Source organism: Bicyclus anynana, chromosome 6, assembly GCF_947172395.1.
Source record: "Bicyclus anynana chromosome 6, ilBicAnyn1.1, whole genome shotgun sequence".
Taxonomy (NCBI): domain Eukaryota; kingdom Metazoa; phylum Arthropoda; class Insecta; order Lepidoptera; family Nymphalidae; genus Bicyclus; species Bicyclus anynana.
Genome location: NC_069088.1, coordinates 1,537,044 through 1,555,205, shown reverse-complemented (window position 1 = coordinate 1,555,205; position 18,162 = coordinate 1,537,044). Strand labels below are relative to the sequence as shown.

Sequence of the window (18,162 nt, the reverse complement as noted above, 5' to 3'; positions counted from 1 at the left end):
AACCCACTCTAGCTATACAAATCATGGCCACGTGGAATGGTGGCAAAAATACTGTCTGAATTATTGCGTTGGACAGTTAGGCTAATTCTTTGCGCAAAAAACAGTCCTTATGTCACCGTAGAAGCAATTAAAACATGAAATTGAATTTGAAATTGTAAATTAATATATGTTTGTCGTCAGTGTTACCTGTTGTTGTTGTTTACCTGAGACTCAGCAAGTATAGCACTTTTATCCGGACAAGCGCCCTGGAAGCCATGCTTCCATGTAGCCAGCACAACAGGCTTCATAGCGTCGTAGTCGTGAGCGAGGCACGCCTGTGGGGGGCCCATGCCACCCTTGTCGTCCAACGTGGTCATCACAACTTCATCAATTATCACAACCTGGAATAATGTACAATTTTAAGGTTAGTCTGACAGAAAAAATACTTTATTTTTTTCCTTCGTAAATTTGAAAATGTCTCTACATTTTTTACTCAGTCAAAAGTCAAATTCATAAGTCAAAATTCTCTATCTACTATAGGGGTTTTAGACTTATATAATTATAAATAGGTATCACGCCGTCAAGTGTGAATACGCAGTCTCTATAGTTGTTTAAAAGCTTGTTCTGCCTAGCGGGGATAGATGTCGCTTAAACGTAAACTTATGACTCAAGTTATCATAGACGGAAAAGATGTAGTATTTAATGTAAAATAGTAATTTTTAAGGATTGCTAAACAAAACAATACATAAAATAGTTTAAATAAGACAAAACCTTTCATTAACTGCTGCAGTCAGTGAAAATTTTATACAAACATAGAAAGATTTCTGGTACCTTACAGTTTTAACAAGCACTCCCAAATGTTATTTTAATAATTACAAAATTGGTAAAAAATCTCACCTCATTCCAAGGCACGAACACAACTTGCGTGGATCGTTTGAAGGGCGCCCTCCCGAAGTGAAGAGTGACGGCGCCCCCTCCATTCACAAGGAGGTCGAACCAACCGTCCTCCCTCGTTAATGTAAACCCTTCCAAGGGCGTAGAAGTGGACACCCTCACGCCGACTAAACCGGAACCCAGGGAAGTGACCACTCTACCCCTTATGACCGCGGAACGACTGAAAGTGGGATAAAACTCTATAAGTTAATTTTATCGTTATGTTAAAGTTGAATTTAGTAGTCATTTATTACTGGATAAAAAATATTTCAACTCAGAAATAAATGATGTGATTACAATTGAAAGTACAATTGATTTAGTTTAATAATTTTAAATTGTGACAGTTAATAGAGATCATTCAACTAAAGATAAAAGAAAATTGAAATATTTGTAAAGTAGATAAAATAATGTTAATTAAAGTGTTAATAAATTATTATTAAAATTGGGATATCTAAAAGTGAAAAGGGTACTTTAGGAATTTACAAAATATGGTTGAATAGTTTTAAATAAGTGTGATTATTAAAGTAGTTTATAAAAAGACAGCAATTCTGATAATATAATGGGTAATCTAAAATTTATTTATGTGTAATCTTTACTCATTTCCAATGAAATCACTAAACCAAATCCCAATACTATTTCTACTTATTTATATCTTAGGAAATCTACGTATATTAATTATAAATTTTTGGACATTTATATAAAAAGCGTAACACAAAACTCACAGGACACGAATATATAAACGAATATACAACATAAAACATCATGCACACGACTTTCATATTATACTTGTACAAAATATGTTGCCAATGAGGATATAGAGATACCCAATAAAAATATATCTAATACAAGTATAGCTACAAATATGGGCACACACACTCCTATCTAAATTGGATCTCTATGTCTTACCTCGTGTTGAAGTGGTTCCAAAACATACTGCGCAGCGGAAAGACGAGAAATTACATAGAATGAGTATCATTGGATACGATATCATTAAAGAAGAAGAAACATTTAAACGTTTGACCCTAGCACCAAACTGGCTATGCGATAGTTGCATTCGTTTCCGATACTCTGACTCTATAAGGCAAAATCGACAACAATTGCGTCTATCGCATTGTGATACACGTGCGGTGCTGAGGCCAATGTTAGTAATTTAGATCAAATAATATTCTTAAACAAAAACAACATGCAAGTGCCAGTTTTTGTTAGTCGGAAAATATCCGAATTATCAGTTGGCATGAAAACACAAAAGTTAATCTTAAAGGTGAAGGAAACAGAAATGAAAGTGAAAACACTCTTATAATATAAATAAAATGAAGGATCGACTGGGGCACAACATTGCGTATCTTATATAATAGATATTTATTTATATTCCAACATAATAAAACATTGAGGATCAGTTGATGTATATAAAATATCATCAATTGATCGAATCGATTTGAGATCGATATCTTCTGCTAAGTCTCCAAGTAAGTAATTGCTAAACATAAAAAGTACAACACTACGTAAAACTTGTTCCTTTAGCATGTATCTACGTGGAGACTTTGCTCAAGTCGAATACACATCACACCGAACATTTATTGCTTACCTTTCGTTGAACGTTTCCTGTTTAGCATAGTTTTGGAGACTACCCTCGTCAATAAGGAACTTCATTCTTTCGAAGAAGGATGCTGTGATCGCAGGAGGTTGTTTTCTGAGAAGAATGTCCGTTGGTTTGGGCGAGGACACGCAAAGCTGGCTGCCCTTGCAAGCGGCGCTCTGACAACATTCTGGATCTTCGCAGTCTACCAAGCCATCTAGTGATCAAATATTAAAACAATAAAATTATAAACTACTCGCCAGACTTTATTTCAGATACATCGTACTTTTTCTTATTTGGGTTATCTTTGAAACAAGCAAGACCATTATTAGATTTAACTAAAATTAGGCAATGAATTTCAGTATTGAATAACACACTTAGATCATTTTAAATAAACGCATTCATACCTTTGTCATTATCTTTAGAATCATCACAGACTTGTTCTTTCAACGTAGTGCAGTCTGGACCATCCCATCCGTCGAAGCATTTACACTCCCAATGACCGTCATTTGCAACTCGACACTGTCCATGTCCTGCGCAGCCTCTAGGACACCCTTCCAATGTGCAATGACGTCCATTCCAACCAGAAACGCAGAGACAAGTGCCGTTTTTACATTGGCCGTGGTCGCTGCATCGTGCATCACAAAGTTTGGATGTGCAATATTCTCCTGTCCAGCCTGAATCGCAAACGCAGGATTCTCCGACGCATCTTCCATGTGGGCCGCAGTCTAGATCGCAAACTTCTGTAAAGTTAACAGTGATGATTTAGTCAGAACATTAATCAGCAAATATTTTGTAAATCAAATTTCTTACAGTCCTTTGATGTTTTAAATTTAAGGGAAAGTAAACCTCTCGATTACTTGAATTGTTAGTAGCAAATTATGTATGAAATATGAAATACCAAATGAAATGTGTTTGAAATATACCTTTCGAGCAGTCATCACCCGACCACCGAGCATGACAAGTGCAAGTCTGAGTATCAACATCGAATGTCCCGTGTCCTGAACAATCCGGCAAGCATTGTAGAGCGTCCTTATCCATTGTGGCACAATCCAGACCTTTCCACCCTTTCTTACACACACAAGCACCTTCGATGCAAAAACCATGGCCCGAACAAGTTGGATGAGGACAATCGACTTCTTCACAGAACTTTCCTTTATAACCTCTAACGCAAGAGCATTTTCCATTGACGCAGTGGCCATGTCCGTTGCAGTCGGGCACTTCGCATTCGTCATGGCGTAAGGAGCACTCTTTGCCTTTCCAGCCAGGGTTGCATTGGCACTCTCCATTTATGTATTCTCCCCGTTGACTGCATAATACAGGGCAAACACCTGAAAACAGTTTATTATTTTTTATGTATATTGAAAAGAGAGGTGTTAGATTGAAAGTAACACAAACATATTTTGTAAAGTTATTTAAAAAATATCCTTAATTCCATGGTTTATTTATTAGTTCTAAGATAACGATGATTTTTATCATTACAGTACTCCAGTATAATTGTACTCACTCTCACTGCAATCGTCTCCTCCAAAGCCTGGCTGACACTGACAATGACCCATTAGGCATTCTCCTTTACCGGAACATCCGTTCGGACAGTTGTGCGTCATGTCATCAGCGACCATGGCTATGAAAGAAATTTCTTGTGGATCTCCATCGTCATTGTAGAGGGATAAAAACCAATGACCTTGCTCCATGTAATGGGTAACTTCTTTCTTAACGGATGGCTGTTTGAAAAACAAATATTTCACATTTCTATTTTTTTTCAATATAAACATTTCTGAATTACATATTTCTGAATTATTAATAGGCAACGCAATGTACGATCTAATGCAACATAAGCAATTTATTGAGATGGTATCAGTAGGATTGATTTCTTCCGATTGAATACTTACATGTGAAGCCCTCGTAGTTCGAGCTTTAAATCCGCTTAGGACTTCTAAGAAGTGATATTGAGTATGCGTCGGCAGCGCGTTCCGTCTCGCATAAACGCCTATGGACGCCCCCCGAGGTATCATGTAGTCGAATTTCACGTAAGCAGCTTCCGATTGGTAAAATTGCATATTCCAGTAACTATATGGAGGGATTTCTTTTGATAATTTTTCACCTAAAGTAATTTGCGTAAACGTCGTCCCATCGGGAGGGAAAGACTGCATTGGGAACGTTCGTACGGAACCTATAATATAAATAGTTATATTAATAACAGCACGTATTATGCTATAGTATTTGTAGCAATATGTTTGTATTAAACCATGCGGTAATGTGATGACCTAAGAGGCTAGTTGTAAAAACATATGATTAAGACTATTTTGTAAAAATAAAATACGCACTAAAATAATAAGTATCAGCTTGAAGTATAAAAGTACTGTCGAACTATCCGAGATACATGCAAACTAATCTACAGTAAATAACTAAAAAGATTTTAGAAATATATGTATTTAGATGAGCATGCGGTTTAGTATGTTAAGACACCAATGCTTGAGAAGACCCGATAGAAATGGTTTGGTGATATTGTTAGTAAATTATCAGAACGCAAATTTTTGAGACCTCACCTTCCAATATAAGAATTGGTGGAGGCTTTACTTTGGGGCAAATGCATTTTGGAGCAACTGTAGTTGTAAACGTTTCTGATTCTGTATTAAAATCTGTCGTTGTCAAGTCATCTGAAGTGCTTGGTTCTGTTGAATCTGACGTAGTTAGATCGGTTGTTTTAGCTATATCCGAATTTGTAGAAAAGTCTTCAACAGATTCTGTCGTTGAATAATCAGCTGAAGTTGTTTCTGGGTATTCTGTCGTTGCGATTACAATTTTAGGATTTTCATTTTGCAAATTAGATGTTAACGTTGTGTTCTTATAAGAAATTGATTCTGTAATATCTTTTACAACTTCGGGAGTAGCTCTAGGTGTGGTCGATTTATCCATATAATCATCATAGAGTTCGTCAGTTTTGATACCAGAGTCACAAACAGGGCAAGAACATTCGCAACTCCCTCCCCAATTTTCTGTATTCGCTAAAGTTTTTGTCGTCTTTACAGGATTTTCCACTGTCACAGGTTTATTGAAATTTGTAGGCATAGTTGGCTCGGTCTCCATTGGCGTTATTTTTATAGTAGGTATTTCATTACTATCACCAACTGTAGGAACTGTTACAGTTAATGAATAGAGAGGTTTATATGAGTCGTTGTTAGCGTCATCTGAAGATATAGTTAGATTTATCAAAACATGTTTAGCGCTTGTTATTGGTTCTGATGTTTTTGATTCAGTAGCAATGTTTATTGTTGAAGGCTCTGCAGTAGTAGGTTTTGCTTCAGGTTCAGTTGTAGTGCTGCTGGTAGTGCTTACAAAATCTGAACTGTTAGTAACACTCAGTAAAGACTGTGTTATATCAAAAACGTGCTCATCTTTAAGAAAAGCGTTATGTGTTGTAAACATAACTGGACTTGCCGTGGGTAGATTTGTGAAGTGTTCAGTTGAACTTGAATTTTTTACTTGTACAATCGCTGCTGTAGAAGGTGGAGTTGACGGAGAAGTTGGATTTGTCACACTCATCTCTATATTAGTGGGGCTAATGCGATCCCTTTCGTAGTGGTATTTTTTAAGGTCAGCGGCCAATTCATTGGGATCATTTGGATAAATATGTAACTCCTCCTTAACTTCATTTAATCTCGTAAATAGTTTAAGGTATCGAAGCTTTTGTACTCCATAAGAATAGATTGAAGGGGATGAATCACCTTGCATATCTTTAGGTTCATAAGCAATATTGTTTTTGTTTTTTAATCCAATTTCGGGAGGGATTTCCACTTTTTTGTCGGCGTTAATTTTGAATTCATATTTAGGCGATGCTGTTGTTGTTTTAGTAGCAACCCGTGAAGTCTCAGTAGATCCGGTATTTTGCGTGAGTGTCGTTATTTGTTTAAGCGTTGTGTTATTAATTGTTAGATCACCAGTATTAACCGAAACACCAACACTAGACACAGAAGCATCGTTAGAAACCGTCGTAACTTCCGTTTGCTGTATGACAGACTCCTCCGTTGACACACCATGCACTAAGCTACTAGTGGTCTCAGAAGGTGAAGTGATTAATTCATGCACATCTACAGGAAAAGAATCCGTGGAAGAAACAGAAGGTAAAGAAGCATGCCCATCTATACTTCTACGAGGGCGCGAGTGACTTTCCCCTTTACCTGAGCTTGACGATGTTGAAGTTTGGGAAGGTCTTGTTAAAGATTTATTAGTTGACTCGATTGTCGGCACTTTCGATGCTGGGAACTTATCCGTTGTATCACCAACTATCACTGAACAAGGCTTTGGGTTTTGATATGACCAGTTGTCAGTAAAATAGGACGCTGTGAACAAAAAGAAAATTTATTAAAATGTGTATGTAAAAAAATCTTAAAAATTCATAAATTCCCGATTCGTGCAGATCATGTCGATCAATCATATAAAAAAATACAGTTAACTGATCAAATTTGAGAATTGTGTTGTTCAGAAATATCACCAAACAAACATTTAAACTAACGTTGGTATATAGGTATAACATTGATTTAAATAATCGGGTTTCTGTTTAAAAAATGGTACATACCTGACATATAGGAGGCAATAGATAAAAGAAGGACAAATAAGACTATAAACACGATGGCAGTACACTTCCATGAGCATCTTGAGGATAGGCCCTTTCTGAAGTGAAATCGAGAGGCGGCCGGGGGAAAGTGGGTCGCCCTGAGGTTGTTCCTAACGGGTAGAACGGGCACGGGCACACCGAAGGCGGGATGTCGGTCGCTCCTGTCCATCCTCTCTAAGGTTCCTTTTTCTTGTTTCCCTGGACTACTGCACGACGAGTTTGACTTGTAGTCCATAGACGGATTCTTTTGTATGTCCCCTGGAAAATATTTGCAAATTATTATTAACATTTAGAGTCATTCATTATTTCTGCGAGATTGAATCAGAAATTAATCTGCAAGGAGATCTGTAGAAGAATCTAAGTTACCGACCGCTCAACGAGACGCAAAGTTGAAGTGACAATGGGCAGGACATATAGTTTTGATTGACGTTTGGTTCCTAGACCCTGGAATGGCAACTTTGCACCGGAAAACCTCCGCTATACTACTACTATGGGGATTGGTCGACCCCCCACAAGGTGGACCGACGACATCAAGCGAGTTACAGGGATCCGCTGTTGGTGGCTCAAGACAGTGTTGCTTGGAAGTCCTTACAAATGGCCTATGTCCAGCAGTGGACGTCCATCGGCTGATAATGATTATTAATTGCCTTCATGAATTTTTGCCATTCAGAAAGTATGAAGAAATTTTTGTTACATTTTTAAGGAAAGTCTGATTGTATTGGTAGGGAAATAGGTATGTGTGTATGTCGATCTGTTCACCTGAAGGCACGTAGAAGTTTCCTGAGGGGGTGCGCACGAGGCACGAGGGCTCGAAGTCGACCAGGTCGGCGGGGTTGCCGGTGATGCGGCCGTTCAGTCGGGACATGGTCGGGTTGCGGGGCGGCACATCGGGCGGCGGCCGGGTTCCTTCCAGTAGACAACCTGGAAAGAGGAGAGAGAGATTTCAATATGGGAGAGTATGTACTAAAAGTGTACTTAACTATTAGTTTTACTTGTTTACATCATTACCAGCCTACTTTAATGGTCCGCTACAGTACACGGCTCTACCGTGACCATTTTTGTTCCTATGCATTTCTCTGTTTCGATCTGAAATATTTCTGTGTTTCGTTTTTTTTAGACCTCTTTTTACGTAGTCGGGTTATAGTTTCAAAACTTAATTTTTTATTAGATCACTTTTTTACATAGTTGGGTTATAGTTTTTAAACTTGATTTTTTTACGTAGATAAAATTAACCTATGTAAGGATAATGAGCTCAAATCTTATGTTGTTTAATATCACGTATCTACCTATATTCCACATTCGCGCGTTTAGTTGTTGTTTAGAAATACATCGTTTATAACGAGGAATTTTCGTTCAGGAAACTGCGGTGGTAAATTCATTACTCTCTAATTACAGTGGGGCGATCGTTCAAAGGGGGCCGCTACAAAGAAACTCCTCTGGAGTACGGAACCCGGCTTTCTTTCCGCGAACTGTGCCCGAAAAAAAAACAACACAAAAACCCTTTTAAAATTAATTGAGTTTTCTTGCGGCTACATCGGCCGCTACAATAAATTAATTAACGCTCGAAGGAATCCTTAAAATTTGTCGAGGATCAAAAGTTGGCTGGCGGTCGGGAATCGGGAGATACGAGTAACTACGTACCCACTGGCGCCTCAGTACCCCAAGCATACAGCACAGAATACGTTATACTTCGGCTCTAATGGATGTGCGTCCAGGAGAATCGCATAAACAATTAACATTGCATGTTGTATACAACTGAGCTTAGATCCTCGTGATTAGCCAGCCAAACTGTGAGGATTTTTTTATACTATACTGACACAATCATTTGATGACGTAAATCATAGTCCTATGTTTCGTAAATCTTATACTGTTACCATCATTAATTTTCATTCATGTTAGGTTCTGACACAATTTAGTGTGCCTAAAGCTTTAGGGCTTGAACCTCAGGCAAACTGTGTTGTGATTAATGTAATTACGAGTACAATGGCGTGTAAGTATATGCAAATAATGCGACAACGGTTTTTCTCATAACTCAAAATATAAGAGAAATATTAGCCTAGTTACCTACACTGAAAATTTTATGTGAACCACAGACTGACGTTATCGATTTTTATATATGTATTTAGGTAATTATTTGAAGCTTTATTTCCACCCATTTTCCACCACAATAACAAAATGTGAAGTGTAATAGAAACAGTAAGAGTGTTAGAATACAAAATCTTAATAATAGCAATTAATTTTAAGCAACTGTAGCTTAGAAAAACTTGAGGATATTAATTTCTGAACGGTATGATTAGTAGTCTAGGGCCGGGTGGTGGGGTAGATAATGCTTCGATTTTCCATTAACTTATATTAGCGATGGGAGAGGCGGCCGCGCCCGCGACTCCGCCGATAGCTCCCGATCTAATATATTTCCTTTATTAACTAACTGCCGGGACACGCGAACTTTGATCCATTTCCATAGCATAGGCCGGACGGGTATTTGTTTATCGGCCGATGCTTGCTAGTTACTATTTCGTATCTATAGCTACTTATTAATATAAGTTCGTTGATGACATTCCCATGATATGCAGGCGACGGGGGGAAAGACTGCGCGGGTGTGAAATCGTGCGTGCAGGGAAGTGAGGTACATCAATGGGTCTTTCATTTATCGCTTACACGCCCCCCAGCCCATGCGGGCTATCGGGAGTGTTACGAACGAAGTTGCCAAGATATAAAAGTTTGTTTGGTTAAACGCGCTTATCTCAGGAACTACTGGTTGGAATTTGTGTTTCATAGCCCACTGATTGAGTAAGTAAGTCTAGGTACAAGATCAACCTATGAGCAAAAGAAGCGAAACATCAGTGAAAAATGCGACAAAAACGAAAAATTTCTATCAGTTCTCCAAAATTTTCGCGGACGTAGTCGCGGGTATTTGCTATAGTTAAGAGTACGATATAAAACAGTTTTCAACTTCTCTTCTAAAAAATCCGTTATTAGTATAGACTAATAATAGTAATTAGTAAGCCGTGATAGCCCAGTGGATATGACCTCTGCTCTGCCTCCGATTCCGGAGGGCGTGGGTTCGAATCCGGTTCGGGGCATGCACCAACTTTTCAGTTATGTGCATTTGAAGAAATTAAATATCACGTGTCTCAAAAAAACGGTGAAGGAAAACATCGTGAGGAAACCTGCATACCAGAGAATTTTCTTAATTATCTGCGTGTGTGAAGTCTGCCAATCCGCATTGGGCCAACGTGGTGGAGAGGTGGTGTGAGAGGAGACTCGAGCTCAGCAGTGAGCCGAATATGGGTTGAGAATGATAATGAATGATGATGCATTCTACTGCATTCAGTAACTAACTGCTCTCCATGGCACGGGTGTAATTTTATGAGCTTCCTAACTTTTGCAGTAGTCTGTTCTCTGCCCTTTTTTTATTGTTTACTAGTTAGCCCTTGACTACAATCTCACCTGATAGTAAGTGATGATGTAGTCTTAGATGGAAGCGGGCTAACTTGTAAGGAGGAGGATGAAAATCCACACCCCTTTCGGTTTCTACACGGCATCGTACCGGAACGCTAAATCACTTGGCGGTACGTCTTTGCCGGTAGGGTGGTAACTAGCCACGGCTGAATCCTCCCACCAGCCAAAAATATGCCCGCCCTATTTATGATATTGTCAAACCTAAAAAAGGACAATGGAAGTTAATAAATTGATGCTCGTTTGTTGTTATGTATCTACATGAATTCTGATTAGCGTACATTAGACAAGCTCACTTAATCTAAGCGGGGTTGTGACGCCACATGTATCGCGACCCGCGAACGAACTATTTATGAGGAGTGGTGTTATGAAACAATGAAAAACTAGTCAGTCTCTTTAACCATGTACACTTTGAAACGTCCAATATGGACAAATTAATCTATGTTTCTAAAAAAAATGTTAAGTATATTATCTGGGGAAAACTATCGTAAGTAATTCATTTATTTGATAAAAGTTTCAACAAATCAGAATAACCACATGACAAGTTTAATTAGTTAATGACAATTGAGCTTCTTTGATTTAATCGAAGAATTTTTATCATGGTGTAAACATAATTTGAATAGTTAATAGTTTTAATGATCTTTCATCGATATTTTTACATATTTTTTAATTTACAAGCCCTTGACTATAATCTCATCTGATGGTAAGTGATTGTGATCTAAGATGGAAGCGGGTTAAGGAGAATGAAAATCCACATCCGTTTCGTTTCTACCCGACGTCGTACCGGAACGTTAAATTACTTGGCGGTACGTCTTTGCCGGTAGGGTGGTATCGATATCGATATCGGGAAGACTTAATCGATATGTAGGTCCACACTTCACGTAATGCCTGTAGACCTCTGAATCTACACAGACCAGCTAAATTCAGAAGTGACGACGACTTGCTACAGGGAATGAATTTAATTAATCTCCGGAACTATCAAACTACGAGATGACTGCAGACACTTAACATTGGACACATCTAAATGGCCGCGGTAGGTCCTACCTAATTTGGAAGCCCAAACGGTGCCATTAATACACACGTCACTCTGCGTTCAAATACAAAATGGCGGCCATTTATATCTCGTCGGGGAGTGGGAATTATGTTAATCAGACGAGTGTCTTTTGTGTGTAACGGCGTGTAATTACCGGGGCAAAGGGGACACCTCCCGGGGCTCTCGGGGACACTCCGTCTTGTCTCAGGGAGCCCCGAGTGAGGAGATTTCGGGAATTCGACACTCGTTAACCAAATCGTCTCAACTTTTAAGGGGAACGCGATTTTGAATGTCGCCCCGGGATTTGTCGATCGTGGAAAGTTTTTGTTTCTCCTTTTTTTTTTCATTTGCATAATTACCTATGCCTGATTCTGAAATGATCCAAAACAAAAATAAATTTGAAAAGTGTTTCGTTCGAAGTCGTTGAATTAATTTCAATATTATTGAGGGTGCCCAGTATTACCTATGTACCTATTGTACAAGTTTTTCTATTAATTTAAATAATATTATATAAAATTTAATCAGCACAGGTATAATAACTATATTATTCTCATTTCAGCCAGTTTACCTACACAAAACTTGCCTACCTCACTATCATTCTGTAAATGTTTATCGCGTCCATACAGAGAGACACGAATGGGTATGTTTTTTACAATACCCGTCAGTACATACCTATGTAAGGAAGGTATAGTAATATTAGCATAAGGTATACATTAGGGAAGGCATCGCTCGGTAGAACATGCATGTTCGTGAGCCACATGGCTCTAAACTTCTATAGCATAAAACCAAACGAACCGGAAAGCGGATAGAGGCATCAGTGTGATTGTGATACAGCTCTGTGGGTGTAGATGTATAGAATTTGCGCCTATAAACGATAGGTACATGTGAACACGTGGCAAAATCATTGAATGGGCTCCTAGAAATATGTTCAAAAAGTATTTACAGGACAGATGTTATCAAATCAGTTCTAAATGGAGTAACTAAACGATACTCTATTTTGTCAACAGACTAAGACATGATGATACCTGCAGTTAACACCGCAGGATGTGAAGTGAATATCATATTAATCATACAAAGTCCAACTGTCAAACATACATCTCTTTCAAACCGTTTCATACAGCGCGACGTTGATGTATGAAGCTGCATTTTGAAGTCTGCCTAGAATGGTGTACATCGTGCCACGTAAAAGGAGAACTAACCTATATTTTAATTTGATATTTTTAACTTAGCTGTACAGTGTATATTTATCACTTTCGAAGTGTTTCGTAAATGATAAAGATGATGCAATCTAAGATGAAAGCGGGCTAACTTGTTGGGAGGAGGATGAAAATCCACACTCCTTTCGGTTTGTACATGACATTGTACCGGAACCCTAAATCCTTGACGGTACGTCTTTGCCGGTAGGGTGGTAACCAGCTACGCCCGAATCCTCCCACCAGCGAAACTCACACATTAGTAGTGCAGAACGCTCAAACTCAAAGCAAGAATCGTACCACGTTAAGAGTCAAACGTCCATTAAGATGATTCTGGAGCTCTCTCATAATAAGGCCTCATCATCATCTCCTTACCCTTATCCCACTTAAGTGGGGTCGGAAAAATATGTCAATCTTTTCCATTCGTCTCTATTACTCGTCAACTCATCATCCACTCCTTTTACACACATGTCCTCTTTCACACAATCCAACCATCTCTTCTTTGGCCTTCCTCTCCTCTTATGTCCTTCCACTTGCACATTCATCATTTTTCTAGTAATATGACTTTCCTCCCTACGCATTACATGTCCATACCAAGGACATGTAAATAATAAGGCCTGTTATCTTCAAAACCTACTATATTTTTGACGCGACGTATACCTGGATACATTTAGGCAATTTCGGCAGACGGCAGACGTTACCGTGCACGTGCCGACTATCTTAAGCTCGTTATGTGTAGGGTAGCCATTTTGTAACTGAAGAACCGTGCTATGGTTTATGGCCTAGGTCTTATGTAGGCCTCTGATGCTGTAAGTGTACATGAACAGTGGTAGTCACATAACAATAAGTGATACGTATGTTCGGTTACTCACTCATAAAGCGATAAAAGCTGGACTTTCCCATACAAGCAAAACAGTTCATAAGTCTAAAACTACAAATAAAGTTTTGCCCTTATATAGCTCTCAAAATTAAATTGTGCCGAGTTTTGTCATTATCCATTTCGTAAGTTGGTAATTAGCATCAAATCATTGACCTCTTATAAAAAATTAGACTCACAATTAGCTACCAAAAAACAACTTCTCTAAATGAGTGCCAAAACAACTTTTGGGAGGTTTTAAATGAATTATTTTGGTCAGCCTTAGGTTGATTTTGCTCTGGATTTGTGGTTTTATTGGAAACTGCTTTAATATTGAACTTTAAGCGAATATTTAATCTTCTTTAATTATTCTAAAACTGTCAAAACACTAATGTCAACAGTTTTTAAATGAAATTTTCTATATGATTGTGTATCCATTTTTAATAACATCTCGGTGCATAAAACACATTGCTTGTCTTGAATTAAAAATATCTTTTCTCATTAAACCAAATATATTTCAGGCTCTGGTTAGGTTCCTTTTAATCAATGAGAATATATTGTTGCAGACTAAAAGACGATCCACGAAACCCCGAAATGATAGCTAACCTATTCGAACTGAAATTCGTGCAACACAGATTTTAACTGACATTGTAATACCGTCAAAGTTTCCGATTTATAAATGCATACATTCGTTAAACACACAAGTAATTTATGCCAAGTTATAATGTTCCATACAGCGGCCACGCTCCCTCGGCGCGATCTCCAATCTCCAATTTTAAATTTAGCACCAAAGTTGGGACCGACCACGCAATATTTATATGAGGGAGCGGCACTCGCGATTTATAGTTCATGAAACAATCGGGAAGTTGGTCCGGCGTCGCGACTTCGTTTTAATTAGTGCCCATTCATCGCGAAACAATCGAGTCCTCGAACGAATCCATTATCGAGAACTTTTCGATAGTCGAAAGAGGTGTATTCAAAGTTTGCGATTGTGATGAAATCGCTGAGAAGGGTCTTTGTAGAACACGGGTGCAAGGTGCTGCCGATCTGTCTTCGGGAATTTTCATTCAATCGTTTCTTACGTCCTTTCACGTGAAGTCATCAGAAGTGGGATCGTTCGGGAAAGTATTTAAACTGCTGAGTAATTATCTGGACGATTTATCCTCTGACTTGGAATATTGTTATGAAAGAGATTCGATTGATGAATAAAATCTTTAGAATAGGCCGAGTTTTCAATCGCTTCAATAGATTGCTAGAATACATTAAGCCTGTAAAAATCATTGCGCTAAAGGAATCACGTTTCTTTACAGATGAAACGATATCGAAGTAGGTAGTTAGTATATTTTCTTAAATCGTTAAGCTAAGCTGTAATGGCCAAAAATAATTCCTCGAAATATAAATTCCTTTATTTTAGTTTACAAATACTTTTGAGACCTCAAGAATACGAATCCAAACAGAACACAACAGAACAGAACTGTGTTTATTAACCAACTTCTAAAAAGTGGGTTGTATTCGAGCCAATACCTATACATTTATGTATGAACTACGCAGGAATGTACAAAACACACATAAAATAAACATACGTATGCCATGCTTGTATGTCTGCAAATTTTCTACCACTAGTCCAGTTTCGACTGGATTATGGTTATTAAGGAGTACCTACACGCATGTTTCTCAGCAATAGGTTTAGTGCAGGTACTTCTAGGCACGTTCGTTTCGTTTTTCCTTGAAAAAATAATGTTCTTATAAGGAAGAAATTTAATGTCACACTATATGTATATCTCAATTTGGCTGACGCACTTCTGTGCGTCTCGATCACTACATAATTGTCTTGTTCAAAAATCCGCTGCTGTAAGCATCACCGATACGTTGCGTCGCCTGGAACCATTTCCCGGGAGCGATTGTAAACGCGCCGAGGTCCTGATAAGGCGAATGTTTAACGAAACCAGGCCAACTGAGAGCCATCGATTAAATACCTACATGCGTAATATCATTATGCGGGACCGATTTTCCCTGTGCGGCCCGGTTCTAAATTAGTCGTAACGACTTATTTTGACTTTTATCACAACCAATGTAGCTACTCAACCCAAGAACACGTAAATGAGTACAGTGTTGAGTTCCTCACATTATAAATAAACGATATTTGAGAAAAGTTAATACAGGCCTAAGACTAGGAGCATATCTATTTCTGAGGTCAATAATAAAGCTATCATAAATCTGTTGCCTGAAAACGATTAACTCCTTACTATGGTGTGATTTCTGTAACACAGGTATTATGTGTTTGTCGTGATTCAAGAAAATCATTCTTAATCGTAAAACCATTATTTTAATTGCTGAAACAATGGTTTATTTCATGACAGCTTCCGTCGTTTTATCAGGAATAAATAAATATTTCGCGTCTAGTTAAAAATATATCGCGAACGACGACTATTCGGCCGTGACGATACATTGAAAACGGGTTTTAGCCAGAGATAAAATTCTACTTCCTTAAAAAAGATTTTTTTCGTTGACGCTGTGGAATTCTTTATTAATATCGAGTCTCGGTGTTTAAAAGTTGGCGGAGGTATTTTCCGAATTCCCAAGGATTAAAAGGTCTTTGATCATCTCCTCAAGTGATTAATATACCTCTTTCAGCGATTTCAGCTTTAACCGATATTTGCGGAGCCATCTTTGTTAAATGTCTTTTGAAAGTTAAGGTTCAAAATTATGGTTGCTTGATAATAATTATGAGTGGATGATGATAAAAGGAACATTTTAGTTCCTTTGACAGCATTTAAGAGTTGCATTATTCGTTTAAGGTTCGAGAAAAGTATGTCAAAATTATTACGTAAATAAAAATAAAATACATACCTAATTGTATGGAGTACAAAAAACGACATATTATGGCGTGTATCCAGAAAAAAAAAGTTACGGGTTAAAAGTAAGGGAAAAAAAAATCATTTTAGAAAGTCGTTCTGCACAAAACTCAGTAACAAACTAAGGAAAATTGGTCCAAATCGTAATTTGGAAAATTAGTGTAAAAACATATAATTTTTGCATAATTGTTGTTTTACAAAAATTATACGTATCGTATATATTGATGGGTGTTGAAAAAATTGCAAAAACATGACGCAAAACATATGCCTCAAGTTGATATAGTGAAGATGTTTTTATAAATCGATTGTCTGCGTTTCGAATTCGTCTATCTGTTTCTATATAATACGATACTAATAGATATTTCGTCCTTAAACCATCGTTATAAATATAATATAGGTATACAGTATTTAATCCGTCAAATAGAGTAAAAAAATATCAAAACGCGATCTTCTCATATAGAAATAAAATATTAAACACAAGTTGGTTAATTTTATATCAAAGGCGCGGGAAGTAGAGCAGAAATCGTTAGTCGCGCGAACACTCCGACTTTGGCGTCCGAAATTAATTAAAGAAACCGAGGACTCTCTTGTTTTTAGGGTTCCGTTTCGAACAGTTCAAAAGGAACCGTAATGGTGTCCTTTTGATGATCCCTTTAGAAACTTGCACAAGTATAGCACTAATTTAGCGTCATTATGAAACTTTGGGTGTGTTTTTGGAAATAGTTCTTGTAAACTTGAAAGTGGAACTTTTGGAAGACAATCATGGTTATTTGATATTTTGATAACATTTTCGCGTTGGGTATAAGGAATAAACCGTATACGAGGTATTTTGGAACGCCATTACTCTATTCTGTTTCCAATATTTCAAACACCTTCAAAGCACTTGCGCGCTTGCCTTGAAGGTACCCCCCACCTTCAAGGCAAGCGCCCAAGTCCGCACACACGCAGTAATAATTGCAATGATTGTCCTACAATCTACCCATCGTCAAAAACTATATTATTGAATGTGTGCAAGCAACTTAAAACCTCATCAATGCTATCATAAGACATTAGACATACGAGTAGACATTACGGTAGTAATTTTTATGGTAGTAAGCGATGATGCAGTCTATGGTGGAATACGCTCGTCTAGAAGGCGCCTATTTTGACTTCAAGATATCCAAGTTAGTAATAGGGAAAACAGAAAGATTCCACAACTTCGCTGTGCGATTCAAGAACGACGAGCCAATTGCGAATCCAAGCTTACTAGCCTTAATAGCCTAGGCATAGGCCTATGCCTATGCCTAGCAGTTCGAATGTAAAAGGGCGGAGGAGGAACTAGAAAAGTTCCTGGGCGCTTTGGAGAGTGCTCCAAAATAAGCGCAAGCCTATTAAAAAATTTTGAAAGGAATTTCCCAGAATTTATACAAATATAATTAAAACAAATTGTTTATCTTTTATCTAGATAATTTATGGTTATCGCACCTTTTAATTTCACCCAACATAATTCAACGTGTAAACCATAACGCTATCATGGAATATAATACAATTAAAAGCATGTAAATCCATACCCGCTGCAATGTATCATGTCAAGCAACGCCCGCTTGGTGCTGTGATAAGATTACTAGACAAAGGAAGTCCACCCATATCACTACCACTAAATACGAGCCTTTATAACTAC

At 37.9% G+C, this 18,162-nt stretch overlaps 1 protein-coding gene across 5 annotated transcripts in view; it reads right to left on the bottom strand.

Annotated features, from left to right (window-relative positions):
* The window catches only part of LOC112055381 (teneurin-m), a 330,977-nt gene that overhangs the window by 9,509 nt on the left and 303,306 nt on the right, over nucleotides 1–18,162 (bottom strand). For 3 of the 5 annotated variants that reach the window (XM_052881940.1, XM_052881941.1, XM_052881942.1), the window contains 10 exons: nucleotides 7,866–8,027; nucleotides 7,068–7,364; nucleotides 5,038–6,831; nucleotides 4,381–4,661; nucleotides 3,996–4,212; nucleotides 3,415–3,819; nucleotides 2,896–3,231; nucleotides 2,498–2,705; nucleotides 877–1,093; nucleotides 204–380 (listed from right to left, as the gene is read on the bottom strand). In XM_052881940.1, the coding sequence (XP_052737900.1) occupies nucleotides 204–380; nucleotides 877–1,093; nucleotides 2,498–2,705; nucleotides 2,896–3,231; nucleotides 3,415–3,819; nucleotides 3,996–4,212; nucleotides 4,381–4,661; nucleotides 5,038–6,831; nucleotides 7,068–7,364; nucleotides 7,866–8,027 (4,094 nt within the window). The remainder of the gene's footprint in view (nucleotides 1–203; nucleotides 381–876; nucleotides 1,094–2,497; nucleotides 2,706–2,895; nucleotides 3,232–3,414; nucleotides 3,820–3,995; nucleotides 4,213–4,380; nucleotides 4,662–5,037; nucleotides 6,832–7,067; nucleotides 7,365–7,865; nucleotides 8,028–18,162) is intronic. The other 2 variants (XM_052881943.1, XM_052881944.1) reach the window with 2 other exon arrangements.